Here is a 20,640-nt window from a genome sequence, read left to right on the forward strand (position 1 = left end):
CCTCCCACCAGTGCACCTTAGCACCCTAGTAAAGGCCATATCCTCTAGGCCCTCTCATGCACTGGCTTCTCTAGCCTAAAGCAACAAAACCACTCTCATATTCTCACTTTTCTGATACTTTGACCCTTCCCCCATAGTAAGCCAAGGCAGTTCTGTCATGACTGAAGTAGCAGGGAAGTAAGTAGCAGAAAGACTACTGCCTAGTAAAAATCACAAACAATTATCAACATGCCACATTTAAAAAAAATAAAGATGAAGGACAGTTCAAACATTGTAAACTCTATCCAAAATTATATTGATCATCAGATTAACTGTTCAAGGGACATGTTGCTTTAAAGCATTGGCATTAATAGATGGTGATTTTTCTACAGGGCTTGCCAGGTAACACTTTCCTCTCATGTTCTACTCAAGGGCTCTCTGTGGAAAACCTTTGCTTCTTGGTTGTAAAATTTAGTACTAATTTTATTAGATTGGTGCAAAAGTAACTGTGGAAGTAATTGTTGTGTTTGCCATTACTTTCATGGCAAAACCCGCAATTACTTTTGCACCAACATAATATGTAGGTCATTACACTCATGATGTTAAGATGCATACTAAGAAATAGGCAACAGGTACATCAGGCCCTGGTATTTTTCATGTAATGAGATATATATTTAACATCATCAGGTTATGTCTCTGAACAGTTTGCATCTGCAAAATTGCACACTTGAAATGTCAAAATAAGTTACTAAATTTGTTAGAGCTGCAGACATTTTGTGCTAATGGGGCAGAGTCTACCATAAAGGCAGTAGTTTCACTAGACTGATTTCATATCCTCACTAAAAGATGTTGGAATCTTTCTTTTTAGTCGCAGTTATATGATATAAAACATGCTATTGGATACTTCACTATATGAGAAAGACTCCCTTAAAGATAAAACTAAGGACATATACAATCTTCTCTGAGTCTCTGGAGTCAGAGTAAAACTACATTTTAGCACAGAAAATACTACAATCTGGTCTGACTTTCTGAACACTTTAATAGAAATAGGCACCAAAAAAAATTGTAAAAAGCAGGCAGTGTGTCAAGAACAGAAATAGAATGTGTCATTTGGGGATGGCCATGTGGCTCCCAGATTAGATATTTGCTACAACAAAAAGGGCCATCCATGAAATCTGTCAATCAACAACAGTTCAGTTTAGGTATGGAAGTTCTCCTTATTTAAAAGTTTAATGTTGCTGTGATAACCGCTGTTAGAGATGGCACCAGGGCCCGCCAGCACACACTGCTTCTTCATTCCTTTTCCTCTCCAGCCAACCATCAACAGCCAGGATTACTGCCTGCTGAAGCTCCCGAAGCTCATGATACAGGGCAAGCAGAAGGCTGGAAGCACAGCTGTGATGAGCAAGCTGATAGATGAAGCAAGGCTGGAAGCAGGCGCTATCTCCTGTAGTTATCTTCCCATTTAACACTTCAAAACACTTCTCTGGCACCTGTAGGTGATGAGTGACAATCACCCTGAGCTTTTAAAACTTTTTGAAAAATGAGCTATTACTTTCTGTGTTTTTATCTGCCAGATCTCAGTTGAAACTCAGGAGGAACCCAGATAGTCAAATGCTTCAAAAGGAGTTTTTGTTTTCATGGTTTAATAATGGACAACTTAAGCCACACAAATTGAGAAAAGTAACTAAATTTAATTAACATTAATTAACTAATTAACTAAATTAATGAACTCCATATAGAAGGAGTTCAAAATTTTTAGGAAAAAAAGTCTTAACTGTATATTTTAATTCATTTTACTTTATGTGTTTCTCTAAAACACATTCAGTGTCTGATGAAATGTCCAGGTATTAATCTAGTATGTCACTGCTTTTGAATGAACATGAAATATAAAAATCATGTAAGTTTGCCAGTTAGAGTTCATAATTTAGAAGGACGAATAGGTCAACAGGGTTATAAACTCCTCCAATATATAGCACTATGTCTTTACTTTCTTTTTACCTTCCTTATCTTGCCTACCACAATACTTTGTAAACTATTCATCATTTTGAATGAAACAAGGTAGCATTCGAAAAACAGAATTACAAGTAGGCAGAGACAGCTGCTTCATCTTCCCCATCACCAAATTGGCTGGTCCACCTGCAAAGACCCTGCCTTACCTATGGCTTGGACGCATGGCTGGCCTTGCAGCTACCTAAGGCGAGTTCCTTCATCTTTACACTGGATTCCATTCTTTCTTGCCAAATTAAGCATGTTGCTCTTGAAATTATTCCACCACTCTCTGCATCATCGATATTTCCTTCTCCAGTGGATCAGTCTCATCAACAAGCAAACATGTCTTTAGTGTATCTCATTTTTAAAACACTTTCCCTTGACCCCATATGTCCCTCTAGATACCACCCATTTCTCTGCTCCCTTTTCTTTCAAAATTCCTCAAAACGGCTGCTCACAACCCATTGTCTGTCCACCCACATAATTCAGGCTTTGGTTCCCACATTCTACTGAAACCAGTGTTGTTGAGGTGGCTGAAGACCTCGCCATCCAGCGGTCAGTCCTCAGTCCCCATCTAACATCCCTTCTTGGCAACACCTGAAACAAGTGGTTACTCACTTCCTCCTTCCTGAAACACTGCACACGGCTTATGGGAAATCCCACCCTCTTAGACTTTCCTTTTACCTCACTGGTTGTTCCTTCTCAGTCTCTTTTGCTGCTTCCTCCACCTCTTCCTCATATGTAAGTGTCGGCAGCCCCTAGACTCAGTCCTGGAAGTTCCTTTCTCTTCTCTCTACCCATGTCTCAGTGTCTGTCACCACCATCCACCTGGCTGCTCAGCTGGAAAACTTCTAGGTCACATTTTAGCCCCCTCTTTACCTTACATTCTATTTCACATCCACTGACAAGTCCTGCCTGCAAAACAGATCCCAAATCTGACGACTCGCCATCTCCCCCACCATTCCCACCCTAGTCCCAGCCCAGGTAACCTCTAACCAGCCCACTGCAATCATCCTCTAACTAGGTCCCCTGCTTCCTCTCCTGCCTCCATCATAATCAAAGCTCCACACGGCAGCTGGAGAGATCTTTCAAAAATGCAAACCAGGCCAGGTGCAGTGACTCACACCTATAATCCCAGCACTTTGGAAGGCCGAGGTGGGTGGATCATGAGGTCAGGAGTTTGAGACCAGCCTGGCCAACATAGTGAAACCCTATCTCTACTAAAAATACAATAAAAAATTAGCCGGACGTGGTGGCAGGCACCTGTAGTCTCAGCTACTTGGGAGGCTGAGGCAAGAGAATCACTTGAACCCAGGAGGTGGAGGCTGCAGCGAGCTGAGATCATGCCACTGCACTCCAGCCTGGGTGACAGAGTGAGACTCCACCTCAAAAACAAACAAAAAAAAATGCAAACCAGATCTTGCTCAAATGCTCCAAAGGCTTCTCAACACACTCAGAATAAAATCCAATCTCCCACTACGATCCATAGGATGTGATAAAATCTACCCTGTACTGTACTTTGGCTCCTACCACTCTCTTCCAAGTTCACTCCATTCCAGCTACAAACTAACCCATCTCTCATGGCTGTTGCAACTGCTCTTCCCTCTGCGCGGAATGTTCTTTCCTTACCTCAGGTTTTTGTATGGTTTCCTCCTTTACTTCATCCAGGTCTTAATTTGAATATCATTTCAGTAGAGTCCTTCACTAACAATCTTAACTACAATAACACCTTGTATAAAATAATAACCATTTATAAAGTAGCCCTTTCACTCACACTTTAGCTTATTTTTCTTCACAACAGTTATTATTACCTCACCCTACCTTAAATTTTGTTTTGAAAAAGATGTGTGTGCGTGCGTGTGTGTGTGTGTGTGTGTGCGCGCATGCTAGTAGTGGTGGTTGGTAGTGATAGCGGGTAGTGGTAGTGTTTTTCTCCATCATCATAAGGGTAAAGACTCTATATTTTGTTCACTGTTATATCCTAAGCACTTGTGTTTAGCACAAAGTAGTCACTCAATAACATGTGTTAAATAATGAATGATTGAGAAGGCATTAGTTCTACTTTATATTTTAAATGTACTTAAAGAAGGTACTACTTTATATTTTAAATGTACTTAAATAATGAGTTAGTCCATATAACTATCTAGGAAAACTTTTTTTTTTTTTTTTTTTGAATCTGTCACCCAGGCTGGATGGAATGCAGTGGTGCTATCAAAGCTCACTGTAACGTTGAACTCCCAGGCTCAAACAACTCTGGAACCTTAGCCTCTAAAATAGCTTGGAACACAGGCACAAGCCACCATACCAGTCTATTTTTTTTTTTTTTAATAGAGATGGGGGCCTCAATACATTGCCCAGGCTGGTCTCTCACTCCTGGCTCCAAGCAATCCTCCCTCCTGGGCCTCCTGAGTTACTGGAAATACAGGCATGAGCCACTGCACCCAGCCCATCTTTGCTCTTTTAATATTCACTCTAGCTAAAGGTGCCACTTGTTTTAACCTAGATGAGAACAGCTTCAGGTCAAAAGAAAAAAAAAAGAGGAAGAGAAGGCTCTTCAATTGTCTTTCACTAAATATCAGCGCCCATTCTATGACTCTAGGCTCCAACCACTGGACCTGGACACAGGGGCCCAGGCTCTGTAGCATCACTGCCTGGGCCTCTGAGTCTGGCAGCCTAACGGCTGGGAATCTGGTACTTTGCCATTGCCTGCAGGACCAATCTGTGACTTGCGGTGTAGCTGCATTCCCTGAATTTGGTGCTTATTCAAATAAGTAATTTGAAAGGAAGCACCATTAGATCAACGATTGCATTTGTCTCGATCACCACTGAGGACACCACAGGGGCTGATATGTAGTTGGGGTTCAAAAATTATTTATTATGAATTGGAAGAGGAATGTCAAGCAAAAAAAGACTTTCAAAAAGAGTATGATAAGGTGAGCAAGAATAAAACAAAGAGAGTAATAGCAGCATACTGGACATACAATAAATCATATATATCTAGAAATCGATAAGTCATATGGAAATCCATTTTGAAGGGATTTTAGGGAGCCCCACAAATCCACGGTCATTAACCTCATCTGGAACCTCAATACTGAAGAGAAAGTTTACGAAGTCTTTCTACTAGGATCAGTCTTGCTATCACCCAAATAATTTCAAACAATTCCCACTTTTATTTGCTCTCCTGTCCATGTAAATCCTCCAGTCTCAGCAAATGATCTTGCCGCCTATCTGACAAAGAAAAACCTCAGTAATAAGAAAGTCTTCATCTGCCTTTTGCAGATCCACAAACTTCTACACACCTGGCCTTCCCTTCTTTTCTCACCAGGCACAGGAGAGAGACCTGGCCATCATCAGAGGCTAGCAGCTCCCTGCGTAATGCGGGTCCTGCCCAGTATCTCTACCTTCCTGGGAACATATGCTAGTGAGTGTCTTCCTTCTTTCCTCCCTCTCTTCCTTTCCACCATCTCCTTTTCCAGTGTAGACTAAATAGTTTCATTTAAAAGAAGCCTGGCCGAGCGCCGTGGCTCACTCCTGTAATCCTAGCACTTTGAGAGGCCAAGGCGGGCGGATTGCCTGAGCTCAGGAGTTCAAGACCAGTCTGGGCAACACGGTGAAACCCCATCTCTACTAAAATACAAAAAAAAAATTAGCCGGGTGCGGTGGCATGCGCCTGTAGTCCCAGCTACTTGGGAGGCTGAGGGAGGAGAATTGATTGAACCTGGCGGGAGGCGGAGGTTGCAGTGAGCCAAGATTGTGCCACTGCACTCCAGCCTGGGCGACAGAGCGAGACTTTGTCTCAAAAATAAATAAGTAAATAAATAAAAATTTTAAAAGCCTAAGCTTGAAGGTTATACCACCTAGCTAATTAACGACTAGAATATTTACAAAGGACAAGGATTGGGAATCGCGTGCTATCTGCTTTTTAAATATCCCAACTGACCTTCACTTAAAATTTCCTACTTGCTTATCTTGCATAATTTGTTTTGTCTTTGCTACTATCTTTGCTACCAAAATATTTTAAGTTTTAAATAATGGCGGCTTGTAAGAAGTTGGCCCTTCAGTGTTTTTTTGTTTTGTTTTGTTTTGTTTTGTTTCTGTAATCATTGACAATAAGCACTTATTCTTTCTGGAGAGCTGGCCACTTGTTTATCTGCTGAACTACATTTTTCCTTCAAGGCTTTGTAGTGGAAAGCAAAGATATAAAATACAAGATTAAAGAATGATATCATGGAGTTGCCAAAGAAATCTCTGTAGTCCAGGAAGTCCTAGCATGCCTGCTTGGTTGTTTGTTTCCAACTTGAATGAGGTTTGTGAAAAGACAATTAGAATTGTCTTTTTGTTCCAATGGGTTATACAGGAAAGAAACAGGAAATCTTGATGAAAGCTTGGGCTTTACAGGATATTTGTGTGAGCATTTAGCCCATGTGTTTGATGTTTTTCTTTCCACATCTGCACACTTTATGCCTGGATTTTGGCTACGATACTTTAAAATACTACTTTGCTGTTTTCACTTCATTACAGTTTCTGGCACGATGCTTTCTGTAAGAGAGGGGCTCAAAAATTAAAACTGGAGAAGGAAACTGAGGCCCAGAAGGCACAAGTCCATTCATCTCCTCTGAATGTCAGTCAGTTCCCTCATTATAAAATGTGAGGATTAGACGGGATAAATGCTTTTAAAACTTTTCCACCAAAGTACTCTTAGCAGCAGTGAAGATGAATAGGACCCCCCTGGGGGATCTGAGGGCATAGCCTGAAGCAGCCTCTGCAAGCTGGAAGTTTCTTTGAAATGTCCTATTTTGTCTTAAAAATTCATGAGAACTTTGCATTTTACAAAACAGGAAAGTCTATGTTTGTTTTAATAGGAATGTTACCTCAATAGTAAAACTACGTTGCTTTCCCACAATCTGAGTGAATGCAACACTCCAAGAAGCATGTACGCAGCCTCAGGAACCCCTAGCACTTGCTCACACTCCCCCCGGGATCACCTTACCTGAGTTGGAGAAGCGAGGGCCCAGATGCTCGGCATCTAAATCCCCTCCTGATGTGAAATGCTATCATCATAACACTTACAATTTTACCTTTTAGAGAAAAAAACAAAACAATAGAAAAATGTTCACACTTCCATTTGAATGGCAACTGAGAAAGTAGGCAAGAGTCCTGACACGGGGAAATCCAGCCAGACAGGTACCTAAGTCAGCGGTGGAATGAGAGAAGTTGGTCTGTCAAGAGGGGCTGGGAACTAATCAGGCAGATGAACAGAAAGTCCCAGAATCCTGGTTTTGGAAGAGACCACTGCAGTAGGACAGCCTCCGGAAGGCACAGTACCCCTCCATAACACTCCAAAAATACACCGCAACCCACTCACACTGGAAACTTACTTTCTCACAAGAAAAACTGTTGCACATTTGAAGGAAGAGTTCTTCAGAAAAGAACTACCTTGAAACAATACGAAATATTCCTCACGGTACCATCTATATATGGGTTCAATTTCTGCCCCCTGGAACTCTGTGGGAGTGCATTTAGAGTGGGGTCAAGAGCAGGGTTCTATGAACTGTGTGGGACCCTGGGCCACTTCCTTAAATGGATACTTCAGTTTCTACAACTAGAAGATGAAAACAATAAACAGTGGCAGCTATCTCACAAGATTTCTGTGGGTTAGGCACAGTGGCTCACGCCTGTAATCCCAGCACTTTGGGAGGCAGAGGCGGGCGGATCACCTGACGTCAGGAGTTTGAGACCAGCCTAGCCAACATGGCGAAACCCCGTCTCTACTAAAAATACAAAAATTAGCCAGGAGGGGAAGCACACACCTGTAATCCCAGCTACTTGGGAGGCTGAGGCAGGAGAATCGCTTGAACCTGGGTGGCAGAGGTTGCAGTGAGCCAAGATTGCACCACTGGCACTCCAGCCTGGGTGACAGAGCGGGACTCTGTCTAAAAAATTATATATATATATATATATATAAACTGTGAAGATGGGGAGTGGCTCAATATGTGTAAAGCATGCAGAGTAGCCTGGTCCAGGGTAGATCCTAATAACTGTGGGTTTTTAGGATTTTTATCACACAGACCAAGCCCAATGCTCCCTGAAATTCAGACCTTAAATTTACAGAGAGATATGCAATCCTCCCTTTAAATATCCCCTCTGACATAGTTCCAGACCTTTCTATATTCTGAAAACTCTTCTCTGAACATGTTCAAGTTTGTCAGTGGCCTGCTTAAAATGTGGTGACCAAAATCGACCTATTCCTTATGTGACCTGAAACATAAACAATACCTGGGACTGTATCTGCTAGCTCTCTTGTCCCCTGTGTCCCAGGCACCACACTCCCCTTATCTCTGTGGCTCTCTGTCTTCCTTCTACTTTTGCAACTGATTTTCTAAACCAAAGCATGGCATTTTATATTCAACCCCAATAAATGTAATCTTCTTAATTCCGGCCTGTTTAAAGCTGCAGAAAACTCATTTTTTTTTTAATCCTGCATATTAACTATTCCTCAGAACTCTAAGCATTGGGAAACTTTAAACTTTTTTTTTTAATCCCTTATCATCCTCGACTGACTGAGAGACACAGAAATCTCACTTCAGGTTGACACTAATCATTCAGAGATGGCCCTTTGAACTATCACTTATCCACATAAAGGTACCAATATTCGAACCATATTTCCCCAAACTGCCTTCATGCAGACACCGTCAGATGGCTCCATGAAAGCCAGATATATTACATCTACTCCTATTTCCTTATCTACCAGCCTGGCTACCCTGTTCAAAGAAGCAAATGAGCTTAGTTTAATCGGCTTCATTCTTAGTGTACTCATGCTGGCTTGTAGAGCTCACTACTGTATGCCTATCGTTTGTCATGATAAACTTCCACAGGAAAAAATCCGAACAATTTGTGGAGTGGTCAGGGGAAATACCGTTACAGTTAATACAATATTCTGCTGGAAAAAAAAAAAGCTAACTAAAAATGTTTGTATATTGTCACATCAATAAATATTCCCCTAAAATGTACTAGTTCATACTCCTGCCTTCATCTTTCCTTAGTGAACTACCACCTGGGATCTTCGTTCTCAGCATTGATTCTAATGTATAGGCCTCTAGATATAGAAAGAATAAAAACAGGTGAAATCTGCACTCACCTGAGGTACGCTGGTGTGTGTTTTTTACATTCCTGTTATATACTACATTTGTGTCATCTTTTTTTCATGAAAAAAAAAAAAAAAAAAAGAAAAATTGATGCAGTGGTATATGCCTTCCATTAATAGTATCAGTTCTTTAAAGAATTCATCAGTATCCCTTCCTGTGTGTTAGTATTATTTTTGATCAAGAAAATACAAAGACAAAAATTTGATAGATTTTAAAATCTATCATTCTGAGAAAAGCCTTTGAAGTTTAATATGCTTCCAGACAAATTTATATACATTTTTTACATTGAAAGAGTGAAACTGTCACAATGTGGATAATAGGGGGTATACAAAAAAAGAATTCACCATGATTTCATTCTCTAAAAAATAATTAACAACATTGTTTTTATATTTCTGTCTGATTTTTGAGGTTAAGGATAATTGGGTCAGAGGGTGTAAGCACTTTTCATGACTCTTGATACAAACTGCCAGAATCCTTTCCAAAAAGCCTATAATGCCACTAGCATGTATAAAAGTACCAATTTCACTAAACTTTTACCGACTTTAGATGGCACATCATGGTTAATTCTAATTTGCATTTTTATTAACACCAAGGCTAAAGATGTTTCTGCACAGCTGTTCACTTGATTCATTTCTTATCTCTTTCTTTCCTTTGCCAGGTCACTTATTGGGACATTAATGATTTTCTTATGATTTATGCTAATTACTATATTTATCTGCTAATTATCTTTATATATTACACATTTATTAATTTTATAAGGAGAGTTACTCTTTGCCTAAGATATCTGCTTCAATTATTTCTTCAATTACTTTTTTAACTCAAAATACTTTTTATTATTTAGTCAAATGCATTTAAATTTTCCTTCGTGTTTTTTCTTATTGTGTCTGACTTTCAAAGTCAGTGGTGTGCCAAAACAACTACAACGTAAATGCAAATCAGGTGCTGACATCATTTGGCCACACTTGGTTATAAATTTGTGACCCATGTGATTATCATCAAAATGGGAATATAATTTTAAAACTCCCACAGAGAATTCTGTTACATCTTATACTCACCTTGTAGTATAATAACCTCTGATTAGCATTTGTGTTACATAAAGAGCTTTAAATTTGGTTTTCCCTTCTCCCTTGTTCCTTCATCAGTTTACATAGAGGAGCTGACATTTTTCTTATTTTTCTTAGTGCTTCTAATATTGTTTTTAATCCAAAAATACCTAAATTATACTTTGTAACTATAGCATAATAAAAAGTAACATTCATTGCCCTTCCTTAATATTTTTATTTACATTTGATTAATAATTACCTCTGTTTCCCTCCCTCTTACCACCCCTTACTCCCCAATTCCAGCTTTCTTCATATAGTTTTCTGAACCTAGTTTCTAAAACCAGTTTCCAAGCCACTTCCTCCCATTACTAAAGTTGTGGAAAACACCCTCCATGGCTCTTTAGATAAAAGTGTATTTCAGGAGAAATACATATTTTTAATTTGGCATGTGTTAGAATGACTTTCAGTCGCCATCACATATTAATCGGAAATTAACTACTTCATTTTTATATAAAACCATTTTTTTAAAAATCTGATAGAATAACTCCATTGCACTGGCTTTTGCAGTTAGAAAGTCTGAAGTTATCCATACTTTGGCACTGTTGAAAATAATGTGTCAGCTCTATCTTCTATCTTTTCTTCTCTTTTAGGCTTTTCACTTATTGGTTATTTTTTTACATTGCATATAAATTGTTTGAATTTATTTTCTATTTCATTAATCCAAATTTATTACCCACTTAAAATGCTATAGAATACAATACAGACCAGGCACAGTGGCTCATGCCTGTAATCCCAGCACTTTGGGAGGCTAAGGTAAGAGGATTGCTCAAGCCCAGGAGTTAAAGGTTGCAGTGAGCCATAATTGCACCACTGCACTCCTGCCTGGGAGACAGAGCAAGACCCCATCTCTAAGAAAAAAAAAAGAATATAATATAAATGCTCCAAAATATTTATTCCATTGTGTTGTTTCTTAGCATTCATAATTTTAATGTTTTACTTATCTAAGTAATGCATAACATATGCTCATTATGAAATTTGAAGTAAAAAAGGTTATTTAGAGCATACAATGAAAGTCTCAATTCATCATAACCCTAACCCATAATTCCAGGCCAATTCCATAGTCATGTATAACCTTACAGAATTTTTTCACTGAATTTACATATCTAACTTTGAGACACAATGTTTTAATTTTACATCAATGGGATCATAATATACAAAGTGTTCTAAGAAGTGCTTTATTTCCCTCACCAACGTGTCTTAGAAATCTCCATATGTTGGCACCTTCAGATTTATATCAATCTTTTTAATAAGTATATTGTATTCCACAGTAGGTATTTGGCATTATTTATTTATTTATTTTTGAGACAGAGTCTCGCTCTGTCAAATCCAGGCTGGAGTGCAGTAGTGCCATTTCGGCTCACTGCAGACTCCGCCTCCCGGGTTCACGCCATTCTCCTGCCTCAGCCTCCCGAGTGGCTGGGACTACAGGCACCCACCACCAAGCCCGGCTAATTTTTTGCATTTTTAGTAGAGATGGGGTTTTGCTGTGTTAGCCTGGATGGTCTCAATCTCCTGACCTTGTGATCTGCCTGCCTCGGCCTCCCAAAGTGCTGGGATTACAGGTGTGAGCCACCACGCCCGGCCAGCATAATTTATTTAATCATTCATTTTATTTACAACTTTTTTCAATATTACAAATAATCCTCCCAAAACATGGATGAACATGCATCTTTTTGCACATGTAGAAATATTTCTATAGGATAGGTTCTAAGAAATACAATTTGGGGATTAAAATCTATATGAATTTTTTTTTTGGAACAGAACATATATCTCTTATATATGAATATGTAAATATAAAGTATACATATTCATATGTGCATATGTGTCTGTGTATGTGCACACATGATTTTTAAAAATAAAATGGTAAACCTCGTCTTCTAACAAAAAGTAACAGGTCCTTGCCCCATCCCACTCCTGTACTAGTGGCAACTCTTTTAAAACACGTCTGTGCTCCTTTCTCTGGTGATTACTTCCCTGCCTCTACAAAACATGCTACAGAGCTCTCTAATTACCAAAGCTAGACACTCCTTATAGGTTTTCTACTAGGACAAATGGGGATTTAGCTCATTTACACTCCCTCGCTCCTCTCTCCCACTCTTGTCACCATTTTACTAGTTACTCCATTCCTCTCAGTTCCTCCAGTGGTCAACCCTGTAATGAGGAATATACTAAAACCTCTCTGTTTTGTTTCATTACATGGGCAGCTGCTCAAACCCACACTTCATGATAATACCTCAGTGCTCTCACCCTTCCCCTCCCAGGCCCTCCATCCCTTTCTTCCACTTCCATACCTAGACCTTCTTAACCTTTACTGTTAGAATAGCAAGGCTGGTGATACGGTTTGGATGTGCCCCCACCCAAATCTCACCTTGAATTGTAATAATCCCCACGTGTGAAGGGCGGGACCTGGTGGAGATAATTAAATCATGGGGGCAGTTTCCCCCATACTGTTCTCGTGTTAGTAAGTAAGTCTCACAAGATCTGATGGTTTTATAAATGGGCGTTCCCCTGCACAAGCTCTCTTGCCTGCTAGCATATAAAAGGTGACTTTGCTTCTCCTTTGCCTTCTGCCATGATTGTGAGGCCTCCTCAGCCATGTGGAACTGTGAGTCCATTAAACCTCTTTCCTTTATAAATTACCCAGTCTCGGGTATGTCTTTATTAGCCATGTGGGAACAGACTAATACAGTTGGTAACATCTATGCCCTGTTCTGTAACCCTAAGCTAGTTTTTAAAGTTGAAAACAATAAATGTCATCTAATTATTGTGTCTATGTACATATTGTTCAATGATGAATATTTTGTCTGCCAAGACTACATTTCCTTTTTTATTGGCCCTGTGTCATAACACCTGTGCTGCTTGATAAAGAATGTACCTTGAAAACCCAGTTCCAGCATCTTCTATGTTTTTACATTTTCTAAGTTTGCAATTGTAGTCAGCATGGTAAACTGTTTTATGCTAACCCCATTTGATGGTCTTCTCTGTGATGCTCCTTCCAGGCGGAGGATTACACCAGGGAGGCCATGTTTGCTTTGGCCAATAAAATGTGAGTAAACTTACTTCTGGGTCAATGTTAGAAGCCAGCAGATGCTCAAAATATTTCCTTTTCCATTTCCCATAGCAATGTTCCAGATAGTTCATTCTAAAAACTGGACTCAAGATGCCATGACATGGGTCAGAGCTGCAGTCAGTCCTCAAAGGACACATGACATAAGTATGAAATAAGCCTTTTTTGTTCTAAGCCACTGAGGTTTAGGATCATGTTTACCAAAGGAAAACCAAGCTAAAAATTAATAGTAATTTTAAGTATTTTGGGAATAAGCAGAAATATATTTTTAAAAGAAGAAAATAAAACTTTGTATTACTAAGTAAGAGGCAGACCACTGAGGACAAAATCTCAACTCCTTACACATCCTGGTCCTAACCTCCCTCTTCCCCTTCATCTCCCACAGCAGGAACTTTTCTCCCCATACTCTGGCTAATCTGGTCTTCATCATCAGTTATCTTCCTTGAACACTTCCAGCTTGCTCTCTTCTCAGGATCTTTGAACGTGCTGTTCCCTCAGACTGGAATACTATTTCTCCAGAGCTCATGGCTGGCTCCTTCCTAGTTTTTAGAACTCAGCATAAATATCAGGGTTTCCCTGATCAGTTATTCAAGGCTGGTAATCCCCTTCCCACCCTCCACCTGGCAAAGGCTATACAGGTACCATTTTTTCTTCTGCATAAGTCACTCTTCAGGCCGGGTGTGGTGGCTCACACCTGTAATCCCAGCATTTTGGGAGGCTGAGGTGGGCAGATCACCTGAAATCAGGAGTTCAAGACCAGCCTGGCCAACATGATGAAACCCCATCTCTACTAAAATTACAAAAATTAGCTGGGCATGGTGGCGTGTGCCTGTAATCCCAGCTACTTGGGAGGCTGAGGCAGGAGAATCACTTGAACCCAGGAGGTGGCAGTTGCAGTGAGCCAAGATGGCGCCACTGCACTCCAGCCTGGGTGAGAGAGTGAGACTCCATCTCAAAAATAATAATAATAATAATAATAATAAAACTCACTCTTCAAAATTATTTCACTTTTTAATTTGTAGACTGATTAGTCACCAAAAAGCAAACTCCATGAGAGAGGAGGCATGCTCTCTGTTGCTGTTCTCCCTCATACCATGGACAGCACCTGGCACATAGTAAGTACTCAGCCCTATTTCTCAAATTAATGGAGGTTTAACTAGTGCTGTGACAGGACAGAAGAATTACTGACATTGTGAGGATACTTGTTCCCACCCAAATCTCATGTTGAAATGTAATCCCCAGTGTTGGAGGTGGTGGATCATGGGGTGGGAGATGTTTGAATCATGGGAGCGGATCCCTCATGAATGGTTTGGGCCATCCCCTTGGTGATAAGTGAGCTCTCACTCTGAGTTCACGAGTGATCTGGTCATTTAAAAGTGTACGGCACCTCCTCGCTTCTCTCTCTCTGTCTCGCTGGTTCACTCGCTGGCTCCTGCTTTTGCCATGTAAGGTGCCTGCTTCCGCTTCCTTCTGCCTTGATTGGGAGCTTCCTGAGGCCTCTCCAGAAACAGAGGCCACTATGCTTTCTGTACAACCTGCACAACTGTGAGCCAATCAAAGCTCTTTTCTTAGAAATTACCCAGTCTCATCAATTACAATCGATGTTTCAATCAAACATTCAGATAAAACAAACTGTCAGAATAAACTTCAGTGGAGTGTTAAAATTCTGTTACAGATTTTATTGAAACAAACATTATTTTAAATATGTTGGTAATAACAGCTCTTAGTAATATTTTCATTATGCAGATATTTTGTGATAGCAATTTTTAAAAGAGAAAGTATATATGTATTTTAAAAATTTAATGGCAGCATCAAAATGAAAGACCAACCTGTTGTTCATACCGCTGTCTGATGTCCTCCAGTTGCCATAAAAACTCCTTTGATTGTTTCTCACGAAGAGATTTGGATCTAGTTAGATCTGCCTCCACTTTTTCCATCTATAAAATTTAAAAATCAAATATTAATTTTTTAAACAAAAAATGTGTTCCATGTTTTTGTAATTTGTCCATTTGTTTAAATGACAGATTTTAAACACCTCACCAATAATAACGATGAATTTAAAGGTATTAAAATAATGAGACATTTATCAATTTATCTTAATACATTTTAATTATTTAAGGAGGGAAATTAAAATTGGTATATAATTGGCTAAATTCTAAAATTACAACAATAATGTAGTGAAAATATAATTTAGGATGTTCTAATATTTATTTGACAAAATTTAATTAAGCCCTTGGTATGTGCTAAATGAGATAAAATATTTCCAAATCATATCTCTGATAGGCGACTTATATCTTGAATATATAAATAACTCTTATAGCCCAATAATAAATGAATAATTAAACTCAATTTTAAAATAGGCAAAGAGCCTGAATAGACATTTCTCCAAAAAGATATACAAAAGGCCAAAAAGCATATGAAAAGATGCTCAACATCACTGTCTTTAAGCAACTACAAATTAAAACAAGAATGACATATCACTTCATGCCCCAAAGAATAGCAATAATAAAAAAAGACAAATAGTAACAAGTATTGGTGAAGATGTAGGAAGTCAGAACCTTCAACACTGCTGCTGGGAATATAAAATGGTATAGACATGCTGGAAGACAGTCTGTCTGACAATTCCTCGAAATGTTAAATAGAGTTAGCATGTGTCCCAGTAGTTTCACTCCAAGGTAAGAAATGAGAACATAAATCCACACAAAACTTTGTCTACAAATGTTTATAGTAGCCTTATTCATAACATCCAAAAAGAGAAAACCACCCAAATATCCATCAGTTGATAAATGAATAAACAAAATGTGGTCTATTCTTAGAATAGAATATTATTGTATTAGATCTAACATTTAAGTCTCTAATCCATCTTGAATTAATTTTCGTATAAGGAGTAAGGAAAGGATCCAGTTTCAGCTTTCTACTTATGGCTAGCCAATTTTCCCAGCACCATTTATTAAATAGGGAATCCTTTCCCCATTTCTTGTTTTTCTCAGGTTTGTCAAAGATTAGATGGCTGTAGATGTGTGGTATTATTTCTGAGGACTCTGTTCTGTTCCATTGGTCTATATCTCTGTTTTGGTACCAGTACCATGCTGTTTTGGTGACTGTAGCCTTGTAGTATAGTTTGAATTCAGGTAGCGTGATGCCTCCAGCTTTATTCTTTTGACTTAGGATTGTCTTGGCAATGCAGGCTCTTTTTTGGTTCCATATGAACTTTAAAGCAGTTTTTTCCAATTCTGTGAAGAAACTCATTGGTAGCTTGATGGGGATGGCATTGAATCTATAAATTACCTTGGGCAGTATGGCCATTTTCACGATTAATTCAAGATGGATTAGAGACTTAAATGTTAGACCTAATACCATAAAAACCCTAGAAGAAAACCTAGGTAATACCATTCAGGACATAGGCATGGGCAAGGACTTCATGACTAAAACACCAAAAGCAATGGCAACAAAAGCCAAAATTGTCAAATGGGATCTAATTAAACTAAAGAGCTTCTGCACAGCAAAAGAAACTACCATCAGAGTGAACAGGCAACCTACAGAATGGGAGAACATTTTTGCAATCTACTCATCTGACAAAGGGCTAATATCCAGAACCTACAAAGAACTCAAACAAATTTACAAGAAAAAAACAAACAACCCCATCAAAAAGTGGGCAAAGGATATGAACAGACAGTTCTCAAAAGAAGACATTCATACAGCCAACAGACACATGATAAAATGCTCATCATCATTGGCCATCAGAGAAATGCAAATCAAAACCACAATGAGATACCATCTCACACCAGTTAGAATGGCAATCATTAAAAAGTCAGGAAACAACAGGTGCTGGAGAGGATGTAGAGAAATAGGAACACTTTTACACTGTTGGTGGGATTGTAAACTAGTTCAACCATTATGGAAAACAGTGTGGCGATTCCTCAAGGATCTAGAACTAGAAGTACCATATGACCCAGCCATCCCATTACTGGGTATATACCCAAAGGATTATAAATCATGCTGCTATAAAGACACATGCACACGTATGTTTATTGCGGCACTATTCACAATAGCAAAGACTTGGAATCAACCCAAATGTCCATCAGTGACAGACTGGATTAAGAAAATGTGGCACATATACACCATGGAATACTATGCAGCCATAAAAAAGGATGAGTTTGTGTCCTTTGTAGGGACATGGATGCAGCTGGAAACCATCATTCTCAGCAAACTATCGCAAGAACAGAAAACCAAACACTGCATGTTCTCACTCATAGTGGGGAACTGAACAATGAGATCACTTGGACTCAGGAAGGGAAACATCATACACCGGGGCCTATCATGGGGAGGGGGGAGCGGGGAGGGATTGCACTGGGAGTTATACCTGATGTAAATGACGAGTTGATGGGTGCTGATGAGTTGATGGGTGCAGCACGCCAACATGGCACAAGTATACATATGTAACAAACCTGCCCATTATGCACATGTACCCTAGAACTTAAAGTATAATAATAATAAAATAAAATAAAAAAGAATATTATTCAAACATAAAAAGGAAAGAAGGATTAATACATGTACTTTGGGAGGCTGACGCAGGAGGATCGCTTGAGCCCAGGAGTCCGAGACCAGGGTAGGCAACATAGTGAGACTGTGTCTCTGCAAAAAAGAAGAAAATCAGCCGAGCGTGGTGGCACGTGCCTATAGCCTCAGCTATTCGAGAGGCTAAGGCAGCAGGATTGCTTAAGCCCCAGAGGTTGTAGCTGCAGTGAGCCATGACTGCCCCACTGCATTCCAGCCTGGGAAAAAGAATAAGATCCTGTCTCAAAACAAAAATTAATTAAAAATAGAAAAAAAAAACCTAACACATGTTTTAATATGGATGAGCCTTGACAGCATTAAGCTAAGTGTCACAACAGACCACATACTGTAGGCTTCCATTTATATTAAATTTCCAGAATAGGCAAATGCATAGAAACAGAAAACAGATTAGTGGTTGCCTAGGGTGAGATGGCGATCTGAGAGGGTAACTGCTAAAGGATACGGTGTTTCTTTTGGGGAAGATGAACATTTTCTAAAATTGACTGTGATGATGGTTACATAACATCCTGAATACAATTTTAAAAACCACTGAATTGTACACATACGAGTGAATTGTTGGTATGTGAATTTTATCTCAACAAAGCTGTTATTAAAAAAGAAAATGGAAAAAGGAAAAGTCAAAGATTCCACCACACCCAAGAGGCCTCACTTAATCCAATCCCAGTGACCTCTCACAGCTCATCTTTACTGCTCTATCCCACCACCACCACCACAGTCCACCTACCTGCTGCCCAGGCCTATAATGTGTCAGAAGTGCTCTCACCTTGGGGGCAGGAGGTTCTGCCTGATAGTCATACAGCACTTTCTCAAAGTATTGAGGCTTTGTTTAGCATCACCTTTGTATCGAGACCTCCCAGACCACTCAATTTTAAATTGAACATTGCAATTCCGCAGCCCCTAAGTCCACCTAGTTCCCCTTTCCCTGCTTTGCTACCCTTTTGTTCCACAGGATATATTACCTTCAGATTCACTATATAATCTACATCTTCATTAGGGCTGTTTGTAATGTCTCTCTCCCCCAGTGTAACATCACCCCATGTCCACTGTCATCAGTGAAATAGTATCAACCATTTATCACAGTGCCTGGCACATATAAATACTAATCAAATGAAAACAAAGATTGCACAGTGCATCCAACTTGGTTCAAGACTTGCTGAATTTACAATTTTCAACATTTAGTTCCAAATTCTTTAAAACACACACAAAGTAAATAAAAGCATGTTGGATCTAACTTTTTCTATCACTTTGTCCATGTTATGATCAGATGCTTGTTTACATGCAATGAGAAAGAGATGTTCTTAGAGTCATGAAAAAGCTCTCCATGTCAACAACATGAAAACGATGTCTTTTATTCAAAGCAATGCAGTATTTTATTTGTCTTTAAACCCCTGCACATTTGGGTATAACTTAAGACAATATTTTTTGTCTGAGGCAATTACCAGTTAACGCAGCAACCATTCTACCACTGGCTACTTTATATTACTTATTATTCTGCTTCACTGGTATGTGGAACTACTTCTACTTTGTTCAACTTGTACACAATGCCTTCTTTCAGGTTACCTTTTGGTAAGCACTAAGATTAGTTAAGACATGAATATTGGAGGAAATGAACTATGAAAAATGCTTCTTTCACAGTTTTCCACAATATATTTGAAAAAAACATTTCAATGCATTTATTCAGACATGATTAGACTTTAAGGTTCTAGGAACAAAGATGTTCAGTGAAAGGCAACCAGTTTCACTGCATGAGAACAAAATGCGTATTACCACCCACTACTGTGTCTAATAGCACATTCCAGCTTATGGTTCTTACACTGAAGTTTGAATACCCTCTAGATTATGGCATGATATTTAGCACCCAACTATTTCTTTGTAAATTCCAAGGACTGCAATCCTGAAAACATTAAGTCACCAGCGTAAAATTCAATTAGAGTTCTAGGATTACTGATTCATAGGTAATTAGTATTGTGGTCAAGAATAAATTTAAGGAATGATTAAAGGAAGCACAGTCAAGCACACTTTGGTTTTTTGTTTCTAACTCAAGACTTTAGTTTCAAGGCTCTCTCTCCTTCAATGCTTTTCATATTGAACCTCAAGTGGGAGGCTCCTTAATCTGTCCTCAGCAATCCAGACTCCAATACCCTTGACATTTTCCAAGCAAGCCATGGCTGTTCTGGATTCTAGGGCCTTTTGTCCATCATACTATCCGTAGGTCCTTTCATTTTTTTTTTTTCATCCAGTCAGTCTTTTCAAAGTTGACTCAAGTTTCTCTTCCTCTCCAAGGTGTTCTTTAATCCCACTAACTGAATAAATGCCTTCCTTCTCTATATGCTCTAGGACTTAACATCTTTATTCTCCTAGCACATTGTGCATTTCTCTATAAAATGGAAATGTTTCAAATGTGTAAGCTTTGTTTAGTAATCCAGATAATGAACCCACAAATATAAGAACTATGACAAGTCTTTCTTTTGCATATTTACTAAATAGCTGTCATGGTATGCAAAGTAAAGATGTATTAAATTCTTAAGGATGAGGAGGAGGGACATCAGCAAGATGGTGGAATAAAAGTTCCCCAGCTCCAGTCTATCTCATAGAAATCCAACTGGCAACCATTAACAGACAAGAAAACCTTTGTGAATATTCCAGAAATTGGGAGTGAGTCTGAGACATGCTCTTGGATCACAGAACTGACAAAAGTCACATTACAAAAATAATAGAAATGGTTTCACATTGACTGTATCGTCCCCTCCCACAACAGTGAGAAAGAGATCTGGAG

General features: G+C 39.1%; 1 protein-coding gene across 5 annotated transcripts in view; it reads right to left on the minus strand.

Moving 5' to 3' along the window:
- Positions 1 to 20,640, minus strand: part of CEP112 (centrosomal protein 112) — a 542,833-nt gene that overhangs the window by 279,177 nt on the left and 243,016 nt on the right. For all 5 annotated transcript variants that reach the window (XM_025362280.1, XM_025362276.1, XM_025362279.1 and 2 more), the window contains one exon: positions 15,116 to 15,223. In XM_025362280.1, coding sequence (XP_025218065.1) covers positions 15,116 to 15,223 — 108 coding nt within the window. The remainder of the gene's footprint in view (positions 1 to 15,115; positions 15,224 to 20,640) is intronic.

The sequence above is a fragment of the Theropithecus gelada genome, chromosome 16, assembly GCF_003255815.1.
Source record: "Theropithecus gelada isolate Dixy chromosome 16, Tgel_1.0, whole genome shotgun sequence".
Classification (NCBI taxonomy): Eukaryota; Metazoa; Chordata; class Mammalia; order Primates; family Cercopithecidae; genus Theropithecus; species Theropithecus gelada.